Below are 16,169 nucleotides of genomic sequence, written 5' to 3' on the forward strand. Positions count from 1 at the left end.
GAACCCTCAGGTGAAAAGACTTTCCTCACTTGCTATCCAGTCCTTTTACATTAAGATGTCAGTAACTGAACCTGAGACCTCTGTGCAAAGTCTCTGCTCTACCACTTGACCTAGGTTCAATTTTGGCTCATCCCTAAGAGGATGGGCAAGTTGGAGAAGCTGGAGAGCATCTGGCCCAAAAGACCGTGTTTGGCTCTTGCTTCCTTTTTTCTTTTCCTATTATGTATGTGGGAGGGACCTTTATTAACACCAGGTAAATCTACATGATCTTGTGTGATAGACATTTCTGTGATGCTCCATTTTGAAGGAGATACTTAAAATATATCTGCTATCACAAATGGAGCCTAAGCACTATGAAGAACATTGACAATTTAAACTGGAGGCAAGTAATACTTTCAACATGGATTTTTTTTCTCTTGCGAGATTGGTACAATGCACCCAGCTCAGACAATGAAGCAAAAGTGCTGCATATAGGAAATGGCTGTCAAAACCCACCCCTGGGAGGAGACCACGTAAACTTCAAATGTTTACACTGCAAGATCTGCAATGAGAAATGCAGAACTGAGAATGCCTAGTCTTGGGGAAAAGCTAAAAAACAAAAGAGTTTTCATAAAGTGTTTGATGTGTGACTGAGGGGTCTAAACTGATAATATTTGGAATGGAACTATCTTTGGTAACGGCAAGTAGCCTGAGAGGTTGGTTCAACAAATTTTTCTACCTAAATTTTTCCATTGGGGTTATTTGCAAATTCAACTATGTTATAACAAAATATTTTTTAACTGGCTAGTGCTTGCAGAGCAAAATGTCAAGAATAATTTGGTTTTAAACGTGTCTACAACTTTTCAGAAGATTTTATTTCTACCTTTGGATTTCTGCTTACAACTTTTACAAGACTGGGGGACCTTTCTTCTAAAGACCTTTTCCCCAACTTGTTGTAACATGAACAAATCTTGATTTTCATCCTCTTTATTTACTTATAGCTCTTTTCAAATGCATTTTAAAAAATCATTTCAGATTTGCCCTCCTGAGGGTAAAAACACACATTATAAATTGTGGGTTATGATTGCTATGAGCAGGACCATGCATCTGCTTTTTTAAAAAAGCAACAACCCAATACTGCATCAGTATACCTAGTGTTGGTATCTATTAGTACAATCCTATGTCTACTCAGAAGTAAGTCTAATGAGTTCATTGGGCTTTCTTCCAAGAAAACTGATATAGGATTACAGCCCAAACCATCTGCACTCTAGCAATTGTGTAGTTACACAAATGAAGTAAATGATAACTTGCTTATTTCATATAACACCATTTTTCTTCTGCTAGCAGTGGGAAGGGGCAGACACCTGTACAAGGCACTGGTTTCTAGAAGTGCTCAGCTACTCCTTGCCCCAATTTCAGAAATGTTACCGACCGTTAGCCATGCACTTTAGGCCTCTCTCTTCATTAGTTTGGTTCAGATGTAATGCCCAAACCAAGAAAAGTAGTAAGATTTGGTTCACAGGTAATTGCAAACAAACAAACAAAAAGAGCTGCAAGATCCTAGCCCTCAAGCCTATGGCTACATTTAGATGGAATGCCAAACCACACGTTACATAATCGAGCCTTTAGACTTATTAATACATCATTGTTGTACCTCACCCTTCCAATAGGAGCACAGGGTGGCCTAAAGCTACAAGTGAAACAAATATTGTTGGCAACAGCAGCATACTACCTTGAGAATTGCAAAACTCAAGTTTGACCCCAAAGCCTGGGTAAATAAAAGTGTTTTAAATTTATGTTAAAAGATTTCTCCTGTAGGGACCAAACAAATATCCCATGGGGGAGAGTTCCACATAGAGCGTTGCTGCATAAAATACCCTTTCCTGAGTAACTGCACTACTGACTGCTCCCTTCCCCTTCCCTTGCTCCAATTTCCTCCTGTACTTTGTTATCTTTGATTAAATCAACCATATTTTACTTGCAAGCCAGAATTAGAAACCATGGTTTGATTATAATCTCTAGGTCTAGTTTGCAGGAAATCTGCAAGAACCAGAAAGATCAAGAAGAGGGGGTAAGTAACTCACACCCAAGGCTTGCTCATGAAACATAACCATCGTTTGGCATTCTATCCAAAACACACCTGTGGGTCTAGAACAGGCTTCCTCAACCTCAGCCCTCCAGATGTTTTGAGACTACAGTTCCCATCATCCCTGACCACTGGGCCTGCTAGCTAAGGATCATGGGAGTTGTAAGCCAAAAACATCTGAAGGGCTGAGGCTGAGGAAGCGTGGGCTAGAAGCTTGCTGTTTTCTACAAAGTTAAAAATGAGATTCTCAAAGACGCTGAAATCAGCATCTACTGTTGCAATGGTGCAGAAGTACGCGCAGCTCTGCCAACAGCTACAGTGTGCCATCTCCCCATGGAGAACTTCCTCCTCAAGAGTCACTGTGACTTGGCACTCCATTGGTCTTTCGCCACCACTTTACCACCAGGCCCAGCACCCTCCTGCCCATGAAGCCGGCGATGCTTGGCAAAATTGGAAGAGTTATTGAAGCGCCGGCAGCACACGGCACATTCAAAGGGCTTCTCCCCAGTGTGCAGTCTCCGGTGAGTGGCCAGGGCTGAGCTCTGCGTGAACCTCTTGCCACAGACAGCACACCCAAAGGGCCGTTCGCCCGTGTGCACCCGCAGGTGCTCCTTCAGATCTGTGGCACGACGGAACTGCTTGGGGCATGCAAAGCAGAGGAAAGGCTTGGAATCGAATGCTGACTGAGAGGGCTGATCATAAGGCTCGGGATCTTGGAAAGGAAAGCAAGGTGCAGAGCCCCTCTCTTCCCAGTGCTGAGCGGTGCTTCCAAACTCCTCTTGTAAGGAGCCATGACCAGGAGATGTGGAAATATCGTAAGGCAGAGAACATGGCTCAGGGCTCTCCAGTTCCCAGGGAGATACACCAGCAGGCATGTCCAAGGGAGAGCATCCTTCAAATTCCCCCCTTTCGCTTCTTGTCTCCAAATCGGTCTCTTCCCAATCAGGACAGGACCAGACAGACACTTTTGCTGTGAGAGCATTAATCTTCCCCGGGGCACACGCTTGAAATGCCACCTCTTTCTGCTTGTTGCTGCTGCCATCTTGCCTCAGCAATCTGAAGTGGCCAGCACCATTTTGTCTGAGGTCATGGGCAGCGATTCCAGGGTGGCCATTTTGTCTTGACACTGAGGTACTGAGGCGCCTGCTTGGATTCAGTGCGCTGACAGGGCATTCCCCTCTGCCATTCTGCTTTATGTGGGCACCAATGCTCTCCCCACTACTATGCTTTGGGCCCTTGAGGTAGTCTTCATTTGTTCTCCTTACTAAACAGCCCACAACTCCACTCTCTTGACTCAGCTTGTGGCTACCAGCTTCCAAAAGGCCTTTCCCACAAATGCCGTCGTCTAACAGTAGTTTGCCATTGTGGCTGCCGACATGATGCTTCTGCTCTCCCTGAGTGTGGCTTCCCTCTGCTCTATTTTGCCTCAGGCCTGTAGTGGGATTTTCACCACCAACGTACTTTTGGCGTCTGAAACTGTGGCCATTTTGCATCGGTCCCTGGCCGGTGCCACCATTTCCCCCCAGTCCACTTTTGCTATCACTTGCCTGCCTTAGATCCTTAAAATGGCCACTTTGCCTCAGTTCACGGTTAGGGCCACAACTAGCATTATCTCCCCTTAGTCTACTTTGCTTGAAATGGTCCACATCACCACCAGGTTGCCTCAGGCTGCTATCCTGGTTAAAGCCATTCACATAAGGGCTGTTTGGGTCACGGCCTCTCTTGTTCTCGCCTTCCCTCAGTTCTTTGACGACCTGGCAGCCATTTTGTCTGGGTGGCAGGCCAGGGCTTATACTGTAGCCACCTTGTCTTTCCACCAGCTGGCTCAATTTCTTCTCAGGTAGGAAGGCACAGTCCTTCCCGTCGCCTGCCTTGTCGCCGTAGCCAAACGGTTGTCCGTGGATGCGCTGGTGCTTGCGGAAGTTGGAGCCATTGTTGAACGACTTAAAGCAGACGCCGCAGCGGAAGGGCCGCTCGCCAGTATGAATGCGCATGTGGCCAGAGAGCACTGAGCTCTGAGTAAAACGCTTGCCACAGATGCCACAGCCATAAGGCCTTTCGCCTGTATGTACCCGCTCATGGTCGCGTCGGTCTGAGGCCCTCTTGAAGCGCTTGGGGCAGAAGGAGCAGCTGTAAGGCCTCTCGGCAAGGAAGGACAGGGCCTCTTGGTTGCCAGGCAACCATCCCCGGGGCTCGACCAAGAGGCTTTTGCAGCCCTGGCATTGTGGAGCCTGCCCTTTGGGCCCAGTAAGACTCGGCAGCTCCTCCTGGCACAGCGGGCAGACGGGGGGCAATCCTGGAGTTGCCTCTTCTTTCACTCTAACCAGCTGGATTTCCATCGGCGAGTCCACACCAGCAGAATGCCTGCTTCACAGCATCTTCCCCTGGAAATAGCAGGAAAGGCAGAGATGTAAACAGAGCAGGTAGGGTGGGCAGATCAAATAGCCAGAGCTTGAATTACACAGGGAGCAGTAGAGGCCTGGTTTCCTTACCTATGGCTTTTAGAAGGCTGAAGAGGAAGGAGATGATTCGGCTAAATCCTGAAGGAATCAGGGAATGGGGGGGCTGCGAATGTAATTCACCTCCCTTCCATAACCCAAGCCCACATGCCGCTTTCATTTAAGTAAATTTCTACTCAGCCTTTCTATCTAAGAATGCCCAACGAGGCTAAAAGCAAAATATAAAAGCAACATCAATGTAACCAAGTTAAGCTGGTCAGTTGAGAACAATATGAAAACAAGTCAGCAGCAGTTAAAATATTTAAGGAAATAAAAATCCTCCAATTAAACAAATGTCAGGTGGAATTGATCTGTTTTAAAGCAATGGCAAAAAATTATCAAAGGAAACACCAGAAGGGTCTCCTTGGGCAGACAATTCCCCAGACTCCATGTGGCCACAGAAAGGTTCACTCTTGTGTGAGCCCATTGAATCTTTCTTTCTTTCTCTTTGTTTATGCATTTTTACAACTTATATATACACCATAAAATATTCATCATTATTTTTTATCCTTGGACTTCCCAGTCTAACTCTCCATGGCATTCTAGGTAGTATTTTGTCGGCTGCATAATCTATTATTCCACCCATTTTTGTCACAAATCTTCCCTTATTTAATGTTATCTGCTGCTCTTATGTTCATTCCTACTTGTAGGTTAAACTGACTATTATACCCTCTGAGATACTTTTCAAAACACTTCCACTCATCTCTTATCCGTAACTCATCCTTATTTCTTAGTTTCGCGGTCATAGTTACTAATTCTGTGTATTCTATCAATTTATTCTACCATATTTCTTTCGTGTGAATCTTTTTTTCTTTCCATTTCTTCACATATACCACTTTAGCTGCGGTGGTTGCGTTTAAAAAGAGATCGAGTGCCTTTTTCAGGACATCCTAATAGAAAGGCCTCAGGTCTTTTGGGAAATGTGATCTTAAGGATCTTTTTTAATTCTGTATTAATCATCTCCCAGCATTCTCTAGCATAGTTCTCATTGAATTTCAGCTAAAAGCAGAACTTACTACGAAGCCTTTACAATGTGTTTTCATGTGCCTGAGTTGGGTACAAATACTTTAAATGAATAAACAAGCATGTCTGGTATCCCCAGCTTAAATCAGACCTCACCAGGGGTCAGCAACCTTTTTCAGTCGTAGGGTCCCTCAGACCATGTGGGGGGGGGGGGACCGAACGAATTCCTATGCCCCACAAATAACCCAGAGATGCATTTTTAATAAAAGGGCACATTCTACCCATGCAAAAACACGCCATCTGTGGGCCGGATTGAGAAGGTGATTGGGCCGCATCCAGCCCATGGGCCTTAGGCTGCCTACCCCTGCTCTACACCCAAGGATGCAGAAGTCCCCTCGACAGCCTGTGTGTCCTGAACTTCCCAGATAACTTGTTCATTTCTTAGTTCTAACCCAAATCTTTCCCTGGTTTAAATCCTCGCCCAAGGAACCCAGGCATCCTGACCACCAAGCTGACTGGCTGGACTTCACTGTTTTCAATGCTCATCCGAAGCATCCCAACTCCAAGTCTGCCGCTCCCTTCCCAGATCACTGCAGGGAAACTCCATGTGAAAAGGCTGTTTACCTCTAAATCAGAGGTGCGGGTGGGGGGTGGGAGGTAAACAAGAAACGGGAGGGCCACCATCATCTTTACCCAGCCCCTCCGGATGGATGAGCTTTCGGCCTGGCCCAGAAAATGCCATCCTTGACCCTAGCACCCCCCCACACACCTGCCCCAAATCTTGCTTTCTTAGCTCCTAGGCCCCTTTCGCTGGAGCCTCTGAACCAATCAGAGAGCCCAGCCCAGCGTCCCGGCTCCCGAGTTCCCCTCCGGGGCTCTTAACCCGCCCCACTCCCTCCAAGCCTGGCACCCAGCCGCCTGCCCTCCAGATTTCACCGGCCCTCTCCCTCCAGGGCATCCTGGCTGCCAGCCAAAAGCGTCCCAACCCCGTTTAGATCTCTCCCCCCCCCCCCGGCCCCCAGCTGCGATCTCCGATCAGATCCCGCTCGTCCTCCTCCCTGAACGAGTCCGGCTTCTTGGCGGAGAGAACAATAGCCCGGAGCTGGGCGAGCGTGGCCAAAGGTGGAGGGCAGGGGACCCGCCGCTGGCCAGGCTGCAGGGGGCCGCGGGGAGCGCCATCGACGGTGCTCGTGCTGCAAGCCCTCCGCCCCGCGCCTCTGGGTTGACTTCGGGGTCCCTTTGTCCCTCCCTCTCCCCCCCGCCTGCCCCCCCCATTGGCACGCGAGTCCCCTACTCATCCTCGGGCATTGCACCCGGCAGCCGCTCCTGGCCGCTGGCATCCCCTCCTCCTGCTCCACAAAGGACTCCCTCACCTGTACCTGCTCCATCCAGGCTGGTACCGGGGAGATTCTGCAGCGGCGCCGCCGTCCCTGTGCAACTTTCCGCCTCCTTCAGGGGGAAGAAACAGTTGGGAAAACTCCCCTCCCCCTTTTCCCTCCTCCCCATCCCGAATGCGCACCTCCCCTTTAAGTGCAACCAAAAAGGAAATTAAAGGGAGCTGGGAGATGGCCCTGGCTTTTTGTCTGCAGTCAGAAATACAAGCAATACATGAACACTCTCCCCCCCCCCCCACCTCCTTCCCCTCGTTTAAAGACACAGCCGCCCCGCTTGCAAAGTAGGGAGAATCAGAGGCTGGTTCTGTGATTTAGCTTAGTTCAAATACGCTGTATCCGCGGTGTAATAAACCAGGATGAATTAGAAAAGGGTCTGTGCTGCAAAGCACTTTTTGCGATTCCAAATGCTCCTGTTGCAGTTAAAAATCGCGTCTGCATCTTTATTCTCACGAGAGCATAAGAACACACACACCCATCCTGTTCTTTCAGTGAAGCAGATGCCAATGGGGAGACCACAAGCAAGGCATAACAGCCCTCTCCCCTTTTGTGATTGGTATTCAGAGACACACTGCCTCCAACTGGGTGGCAGAACACAGCCATTGTGATTAGTAGCTATCTGTAGTTTCATCCTCCACGAATTTGTCTGTCTGGGTTGGTGGCTAGCACTTCATACTGTGGCAGCAAACTCCACAGTTCAACCAGGCACGTGTGCCTTTCTGGAATCTTCTAACCTTCTCAGGATGGCCCTGAGAGAGAGGTTTTTCCTCTCTGTCCACTTCCCCCACATCACACACAATTCCATACAACTTCCTCATGAAAAAGCAGGTTTAAAAATCTATTTTTAACATATACTATCATACCAGCATCTCAGCTGTAACAACTTTTATCTTTTCTCTCTAGACTGGGGAGCAGGATGTCATCGAACCAGTATGTACACCCTAAAACATATTCTGCACTGATGTCAGTTTGCTTTGAACAATTCTGTATGCAGTTTTTCAAAGGAGAATTTGCATTTCCAAGCGCGCCTGCTTTCATTCCACATCCCTTCCCCTAAAGCAAGGTTCTGGACTGCTTGGCCAATGTATGGGTCAAGCTGGGAAAACAAGCATTTACTCTATGACCTCTGTGCTCATGTTCCTGTACCGCTTTATCCTGGTAGGTTAACATACCCAGCTTTTAAAACTAAAATAATAAGCATTCCAAATTCTCTGGAAATGCAAATGTTGGGTTCATAATAAAGCATGTAGCTGAGAAAGCTTATGCAAAACAAGTGATATACTTACATTTTATTGATTTACATATTTTGAGTACTCAGCTGGCAGATTCTTGACGCATATTTGGTTTTTGTAAAAAAAAAAGAGTTCATAAAAGGATGCTACATTCAGTGTGCACCCCACACTTCAACAAAACCTCTTTAGAGAAAGCCGAGACAGACCACTGAGCCATCTGTTTTGTCCGCTCCACAATGCCAGGCAGCGGCAATCCATGGTTTCAGAGTGGAGTTTCTCTAAGACCTACCTGGAGGTCAGGGATTGAACCTAGGACCATCTGCAATGGAGAGCAGCTGCTCTACCCCTGAGCTTATAGCACCCACCCCCCTTTCTATGTTCAAGGAAATCAAGTGATTCTCCACATCTTGAGAAAAGACCTTTTGCAAATGTCTAGAAGTTACACAGCTGAAAGGCACTCTTCTCAAACCCAGCAAAGGGCTAAATTCTTGCCAACGGATCTACATCCTCTCAACGAAATGGAAGTAACACAGCAGAACTTTATTTGTTTAGCACACAAAGATGAACCAAAACCCCAGAGGATTGTTTTTAATTAAAAAAAAAAAGGAAGACACACACAGTTTAAAAATTCCACACTAAATATGAAGCAGAGGAAACATGATCCAGGAATCTCCCTGGCAAGCTTTGGAGGTACCAGGCTAGCCGATACCTTGGAACACATGCCTGTATATCGATGTCTCCTGATTGTTTCTCCCTGTCGAGGAAACAGAGATTCTATGTTTGTTAATTATTGTAGGAAACCACAGCAGTCTTATCACATACATCCCACAGGCAGTAAGCCTGGGATGAAGACCAACATGTTCTGTTGCTGCATCTCTGGGGTTGAAACCCACCCACCCCGTAAATATATAGACCGTGGCCTGAAACTCTTTGGGAAGCTGGTTGAAATGGTTCTAATTAGGGAGCAGAAGAAAACAAGGCCTGACCAGAGTTGATGGGTCCACACATGGATCTGATCTGGAGGCTGGACTACCAGTAGCAGCAGCAGCAGCCGCTGGAAGGAATGTAGAATCACCAACTCTGTTTCCCTGGAAAAATCTGGAGGGTTTGGAAATAAGAGACTGTTAAGGCTGGCAAGTTGGGGAATATCCTATATTCCATCCTTCAATACCCATACTCCCCATCTAGATTTTTAAAATAATAATAATAATGCAGAGCCAGAATTCATTAAAGCAGTGCTTTATAGATGGAAGAGCAGGTTAGGAGGAGCCTTAAGGAAATGCAACCCCCCCCAATCCTTCTAATTTTAGCCAAATTGTGGTCCCCTGTAGCCTTCAAAAAGCAGTAGCCAAGGGGGCTGCTGCAACAGGTAAAGGGTGCCAGGCCCTCTCTGGCTCCCCTGTAATTTGGGCACTGCCTCAAAGAAAAGTGACTTTCTTCCTGCACATGGAATTCAGCTGATATTCCACCCAGCCTTCTCTAGCCTCTTGCTTACACTCCTTCAATAGGCTCTTTATTGTAAGGGAAGGAGGGGGAGAAATTTAGGCCCAGGCGTTCTTGAGGCGGAATGTCAGGATTCAAGGCCACAGCCTCCATTGTACACCAAGTAGCCATGCAGCTCTAGGAGACGCTTGCAGGGGATTCAAAATAAAGAACCAAAATTGGCCATATTCAATTTGAACCTCTCGCTAAATTCAACTGGAAGCCCGCATTGCTATTGTAGAGTTAGGAGAGTTCTCTTCATGGCTGCCCACCACCTGCTCTTAATCTGGAACCAAATTCTGCATGAAAGCAAAGCAGATCTTCCTAAAATAGGCATGCACTAGTTTTCCTGACAGGCTGAGGTCTCCATAATGTGTCTGTGGGTCACAATGCATACATGAGAGGGCTAGCCCCTAGTAGATTCGAAAGCCAAGTCTGCCGATGAGGAGGTTTTTAACAGGCATGCATTGCCATTCTGCATGATAGCATACCCTCCAGGCATACACAGAGGGGAGTGTCTGCGCCATAATGCAGGTTCTAGGCAGGGTCTGCTAGATTCCTCCCTCCACATATCCCCAATATGTCACAAGAACTTCTCCCTACGACACTGTGGCAGAAACAGATGCTAGCAGGCAATGCTCTGTGTTGCAGAGCTCGGCCCCTGAATCCATGCTGGATGTGAGTGACCTACGGGGGTAGTGGAAACTCGGGGGGGGGACAAAGCAGGAGGCAAAGAATCCCCCTGCCAGGTTGCGAGGAGCACAGACAGATGGGATAGACAAGGTTCTACAAAAGGCGGTAGATAGGCCAGTGTGTCCATACCAAGTCCTTGCGGCCTGAGAAGGCAGGAGGGACCTAAGCTGGGATTTTGCAAGCTGGCTATTGCATGCCGGATAGTTTGTGGCATAGGTGGGCGAGGTTCTCCATTCCCATTTCCCCCACGCAACAGCTAGTCATTGGGCCAGCAAATGGAGAAGTATCAGGTACTTAAAGACACGGGGAGGCATTTGCAGGCCAGTGTTGCTGTCGCATGGGTGGGTGCTAGCTGCGCCCAGGTGGTAGATGTCTAAGGCCTGGGTGGGCAGCGAGGTTCTCAGGCCGATCCTTTCGTGGCACAACTTCAGTCTCAAAAAGGCCGGCCTTTACGGCGTCGGGAGGAGCTGCAGGCGGTGCTTCCGGCGGATGTGCCTCTGGAGGGTATTGCGCTCCCCAAAGCGCATGTGGCAGGCCTCGCACTGGTAGGGCCGCTCCCCCGTGTGCACCCGCTGGTGGTGCGAGAGCTCCCCCGAGTCACGGAAGCTGCGCTGGCAGATGGGGCACTGGTGGGGCTTCCGGCCCGAGTGGGTGTACTTGTGGCGCTCCAAGTGGGACGTGCGCTTGAAGGCCTTGCCGCACGCCCGGCAGACGTGGGGCTTGCTCTCCGAGTGGGTGATGCTGTGGCGCTGCAGGTAAGACAGGTACTCAAATGTCCGCGAGCACACGGGGCAGCTGTACACCTTGCGCAAGGACCCTCCGCTCCCGCCCCCTTCCGGGTCCCCTGCCGCTCCCACCCCCTCTTCCACCAGCACTGTGTATGGCAGCCCCTGGCTGTCAATCAGCAAGTAGCGCCCCAATCGGGAGGGTTCCCCTTGTTCTGTGCCTCCTGTCCCTCCGGGAACAAGTGCCCGCCTCCCTGCTCCTGGCAGCCCATTCAATCCCTGAAGGAGGGCGCTACCAGGAGAAGGCAATGGCGGGCGAGAGAGTTTAGGAGGCGATGTTTGGACACCCCCTCCCTCACCCCCCAGATCCAGCTTGATGGGTTGTCCCACATGGCTTGCAGGCTCTTGTGGACTGAGGGGTTCCAAGGTTTCTGGTGGTCTTTGGGGGTCTCCTATAGACTTGGAATGTCTCTGCAGCTCCATAAGTATCTCCTTATGTGTATTCCCTTGGGTTGGAATGCCAAGTCTGCAATAAGAAAGAAAGCACATTAATTGGGAAAAGTGTGAGGGGGGAATCATATGGGTCACACAACTTTTAGAGCTGCAATTATGTAGGGGTGCCAGTAGGGCTAGGCGATATCTGGTTTTCGACATTGTGATATATCACCAGCTGAACATAGCAAAACATACTGATATATCACAATGTCTGAAATAAGGATGGAGCTATGTAGAGGCATTAGCTGGCACTGGCATCACAGTTTTTCCCGCATCGTGATTTTTGCATAACACACACAGAGGACTCGTGATATACTGCCAGATCAAAAATTATGAAACGGTTATCATGATATGAACCTCAACAGGTTTTAGATGATACATTGATGTATCGCCCAGCCCTAGCTGCCAGCCAATTAAAAGAGCTGTACTGCAATTGATTTGTCACCCACTTGTCTTTTTTTAAAAGAAACAATTCCGTTAATAAATATCATATAGCCAACTCTCAATATAGATGCTTTTTAGAGAGACTAATATAGCTCTTTAGAGAAGCCAAATATAGCTAGCAGCATAATAAATAACAGCTGCCACTCATTGTTTAGAATAAGAGGCATTTTGAATGTTTTCTTATTAATGCTTGGTACACCAGTATCAGAACCACAATACCTACACATAATAAGTCACTGCGTCCTTACTGTACAAGACTACCCAACAACTTTGGTGTCTACTGATTACTCAATCAACAGCCCAATGCCACACATGCTTACATGGAAACAAGACTTTGTTTGATGGGACTTACTCCCGGGCAGGTCTAAGGCTGCAATCTACTTGAATTTGGCAAACAAGCACAGGACTGGACTGCAAAATTTTAGCTGGTTCGTTTATGAAGCTTACAGCCCCAGCAAATAAAGCTACTAACCCTGCAATCCTATACACATTTAATTAAGTATTGTTCCTATTGGACATTGCGGGACTGACTTCACACTTGCCTGGGCTGCTCCTTCCCTAGATTTGGAGATTTCACACATGTTAAGTTCCAAGGAAGCTTCCTAGCAAAACCCTTAAAGACACATACTGTACAAAGTAGCATGTGAATGCAACCTTTGTTTTTTACCATCTGTGGAAAGAACCAGACCTTATTGAGCTGTAGGCTACAGGTGAGTGATCTAAAGCCCCCAACATTGTTTTATGGGGCTTCCAGCTTCCTCTGAACTCTGGACTCTCATACTTCCATCCCCCCCACCCTGAGTTCCTCCTTCCTGTTGGCTTCTTCCTTATTCTTTCCATCTTTTGCCTTTCCCTCTCTCTCTTCCTCCTCCCCTTAAAGGAGTGCCTGGCGTGCTCTGGTCCATGGGGTCAGGAAGAGTCAGACACAACTAAACGACTAAACAACAACAACAGAAGGGGAAAGATTTTGAATGATACATATAAACTGGTTTTAATTTTTTTCTGGCTGTATCATCATAATCATTATCACTTCCTGAATTTATATCCCACCCTTCCTCCCGAATGAGACCAGGACGGCAAACAGATATACAATTCAAAACTAAAAACAAAGTAGAAACAGATTAAAACATTCTGAAAATAATTGCAATTAAAAGCATACTTCTATCCAATGTTCTAGTATGCCAGTATTCAGTGTTCAGTTTGAGGAAATGCATTCCAAAACATTAACTGTATTGGTTTGTTATACTGTACAGTACTTTAAAAAAAGTATTTGTACACTTATTTGAGAATAACCCTATCAAGCCCAGTGATGCTTATTTCTGAGTAGACCTGTATAGAGGTGGTAGTTTAATTTGAAGTAAAAGTGGTGAAAATAGAAGAAGAGTGATGTTTATTCCAGATTAGTTAAGCCAGAACAAATATGTCTGTGGCTCTTCCCATCAATTCTGGCTCCATCTACTGCTAGCATTTGGCCACCCTGAAAGATGACCCCTGAAGGAATGTGGCCCTCAACAGAAAAAAAACCCTGCCTAGCCCATCTATAGCAGGTATATATAATACCATCAACCATTACAGCAGAGTTAGATGGCAGGGGATCTATCTAAATAAATGCTGTCTAAAAGGCCACAGTAGGAAGATGTGATAAGATTTCATCCTCTACTCAGGCAAGGAGGGAGGAGAGGTTACAACATGGAGAAGGAACCACTAAAAATGGAAAGAACTTAGAAAACGTGGAAATGTAGTGCCAGAATCTAGGTCTATAGTATCTATATACCTCTTCACTAACACCTAGAAGTTTCAGTTTCAGTTACAGAAGTTTCAGTTACAGATGGGTAGCCGTGTTGGTCTGCCATAGTCTGTATCTGAAGTGTGTATCTGAAGAAGTGTGCATGCACACGAAAGCTCATACCAAGAACTAACTTAGTTGGTCTTTAAGGTGCTACTGGAAGGAATTTTTTTTGTTTTGACCTAGAAGTTTGTGAGAATCCCTGACCTGAGGCTGTTGGGGGGAAAGTCCTGATATTATTACACCTCAGCTATACCAAAGTATTGCAAGCAGTTTGTGATGCAGTGTGAATGTGTGGTCAAAGGTGGGGTTGGGGTTCACACGTCTCCTCTGCCTGTCCTCCATTTCTGGTTTTGTCCAACATTCTGCCAAATGCTTCTAGGAAGCTTACAAAGCAGGGTGTTTAGAGGCATACTGATACTGAAGATCAAATTAGCTATCATGGTCATTCATATGGTCAAAGCTGGGGTGGAATAAATGGGAATGGCTCTGGTGGGTGGAGCTGAGGGAAGATATGGTGGGAGAGCTTTGGTGGGGTGGGTGGGACTTGGAGCACTTCCACTTTCTGTAGGCATCAGCTGCCTCCATCCCCAACATGCTAATATAGGCCACCTGTCATTAGGTTATGCAACAGCTTTCCCAAACTCCTAGTCTTGCAGACTTACACCCAGCCTAAGGACTGGCATCAAAATCCCAAAAGATCTTTCTTGGTAGACACCCAGGTTACTTTCTCTCTCTGTTAGCCCCCTTCCTCCATATGAAGAACTGGATCCAAACTTACCCTGCTTGGGTGGCGTTCCACAGTCTCAATCTCAACTCTCATTTCTGCACCAAAACCTCATGCCAAGGTGAGGCAGGCACCAGAACATGCCCTTTGCTTCCATCCTGGAGTTAATGTAATGTCCAGGTGGAGAACAGAGGGGTCTTCCAGTCTATGATCCAAGGCGGCAGTATTAGCTGGCAGTGGATGGCACGGATCCAAGCGAAACAGTTAGCGGCACCAATCCGGGGCGCATGTTGGATCGCAGCCGGCAACAGAACGTGGCCCAGGTCCAAAGTTACCATGAAGAAAGAGGAAGGGATTGAGCAATGCCACCTTGGCACCCGAGGCACGGCAGGCGGACCTAGAAGTAGCAACCCAAGAAGCAGCAAAGTTGCCCGGCAGCAATGATCCAGAGGAAGCGATATATGGGATCGGTGGCACCTATCCAGCAGGCACGCACGTTCTGGCAAAGGTAAAAGGATCCAAGCCTTCAGGTTTTGGGGAGTTGGCATCCGGCTCCAAACGTCAGTTTAGCAACAGCAGCAACAGCAGCCTCCACCCACCAACCCGCCGCCCCGCTTGGTAGCAGAGAGGGATATTAGGCTAAGAGGGAGGTAAGCCTCCCCAGGTGCCCCTCCGCTCCCCCCAGAAAGCAAAGCCGTGGGCATCCAGAGCCAGGTGCCCTCTTGCCCCGCTGCCTCCCCCTGCAGCTGCCCAGCAGCAGCCCAGGCTCCTCAGGGGAGAGAAGGGGAAACTGAGGACGGAGGGGGGGAGACCCCGGGGTGCCCTGAGGAGGGGGGAGGGTCTCTGTCAGGGTGGGGCTGAGCGAGGGGGGCTTCTACCTCGCTCTTCCTGGGGGGAGGTTGGAGGTGGTGGGGGAGGAGGAGGAGGAGGAGGAGGTGGGTGTCGCAGCGAAAAGTGTCCTGACGGAAACGCGGCGGCTTCTCCCACCGGCTCACGCCGAAGAGGTTCCCAGATCAACGTTCGTCCTCTCGCGCACAGAGGGAGCGGGTCGCGGAGGTGGCTTCTCGCGCACCTTCTGGAGAGCCGAGGGGGATCCTGCCCCCCAGGCGAGGGCGCTCGCCTCCGCAACCCACGGAGACCCTGCCTCGCCTCCCTTCCCTCCACCGCCTCCTCTCCAGAACTTGGCGCAGCCCCTGAATCTGCGCTCAGCATTTGGGATGCATTGCAGGAAGCGATGCAATTAATGCATGCATATGTAAAGACACGTATGATTTATGTATCTTGTATGCAGGACCCCCCGACTACACACGAGCCTTTAGAGCAGCCTTTCTCAACCTGTGGGTCCCCAGATGTTGTTGGACTACAACTCCCATCATCCCTGAGCTCTGCAGGGCGGGAAGGGAGAAGATTGTGGCCCCTCTCTCCTCCCCGAGGACGCCCTGCTTAGACTGAAACCCTTCGCGTGCTTTTGCTGGACGAAGTTAAGCCCACGGACTTCAGCGGGGCTTTCATGAAAACAGACGCGAGTAAAGAGCTGCACGAAGTTAAGCCAGTCCTGTCCAGCGAACCCAGGACCTGGAACCCTGTTTTTTCCTGCGCTCCTCCAGGTCCTTCACCACCCGGGCTTAGCCCCAGCTCTGCCTTCTCCCACCACACAGTGAACCCAGG

The 16,169-nt window shown here is 48.5% G+C and overlaps 2 protein-coding genes across 5 annotated transcripts; both read right to left on the reverse strand.

The window, feature by feature from the left end:
- Positions 1-1,698: 1,698 nt before the first annotated feature.
- Positions 1,699-7,088, reverse strand: ZNF784 (zinc finger protein 784). 4 transcript variants are annotated; one of them, XM_077917037.1, is made up of 2 exons: positions 6,906-7,088; positions 1,699-4,449 (listed from the first exon to the last, which is right to left on the reverse strand). In XM_077917037.1, exon 2 carries the CDS (start codon positions 4,402-4,404, stop codon positions 2,422-2,424), a length of 1,983 nt encoding a protein of 660 aa, XP_077773163.1. In that variant the 5' UTR covers positions 4,405-4,449; positions 6,906-7,088; the 3' UTR covers positions 1,699-2,421. The 4 variants fall into 4 exon arrangements, with proteins under 4 accessions (XP_077773163.1, XP_077773162.1, XP_077773165.1 ...); XM_077917036.1 differs by having other exon boundaries at positions 6,900-7,087; XM_077917039.1 differs by lacking the exon at positions 6,906-7,088 and adding an exon at positions 6,821-6,843.
- Positions 7,089-8,177: 1,089 nt separating this feature from the next.
- On the reverse strand, positions 8,178-15,694 carry LOC114607986 (uncharacterized). The gene is made up of 2 exons (XM_028751720.2): positions 14,556-15,694; positions 8,178-11,575 (listed from the first exon to the last, which is right to left on the reverse strand). The coding sequence occupies exon 2, from the start codon at positions 11,530-11,532 to the stop codon at positions 10,774-10,776; it is 759 nt and encodes a 252-aa protein (XP_028607553.1). The 5' UTR covers positions 11,533-11,575; positions 14,556-15,694; the 3' UTR covers positions 8,178-10,773.
- Between the last annotated feature and the right edge of the window lie 475 nt (positions 15,695-16,169).

Source organism: Podarcis muralis, chromosome 13, assembly GCF_964188315.1.
Source record: "Podarcis muralis chromosome 13, rPodMur119.hap1.1, whole genome shotgun sequence".
NCBI lineage: Eukaryota > Metazoa > Chordata > Lepidosauria > Squamata > Lacertidae > Podarcis > Podarcis muralis.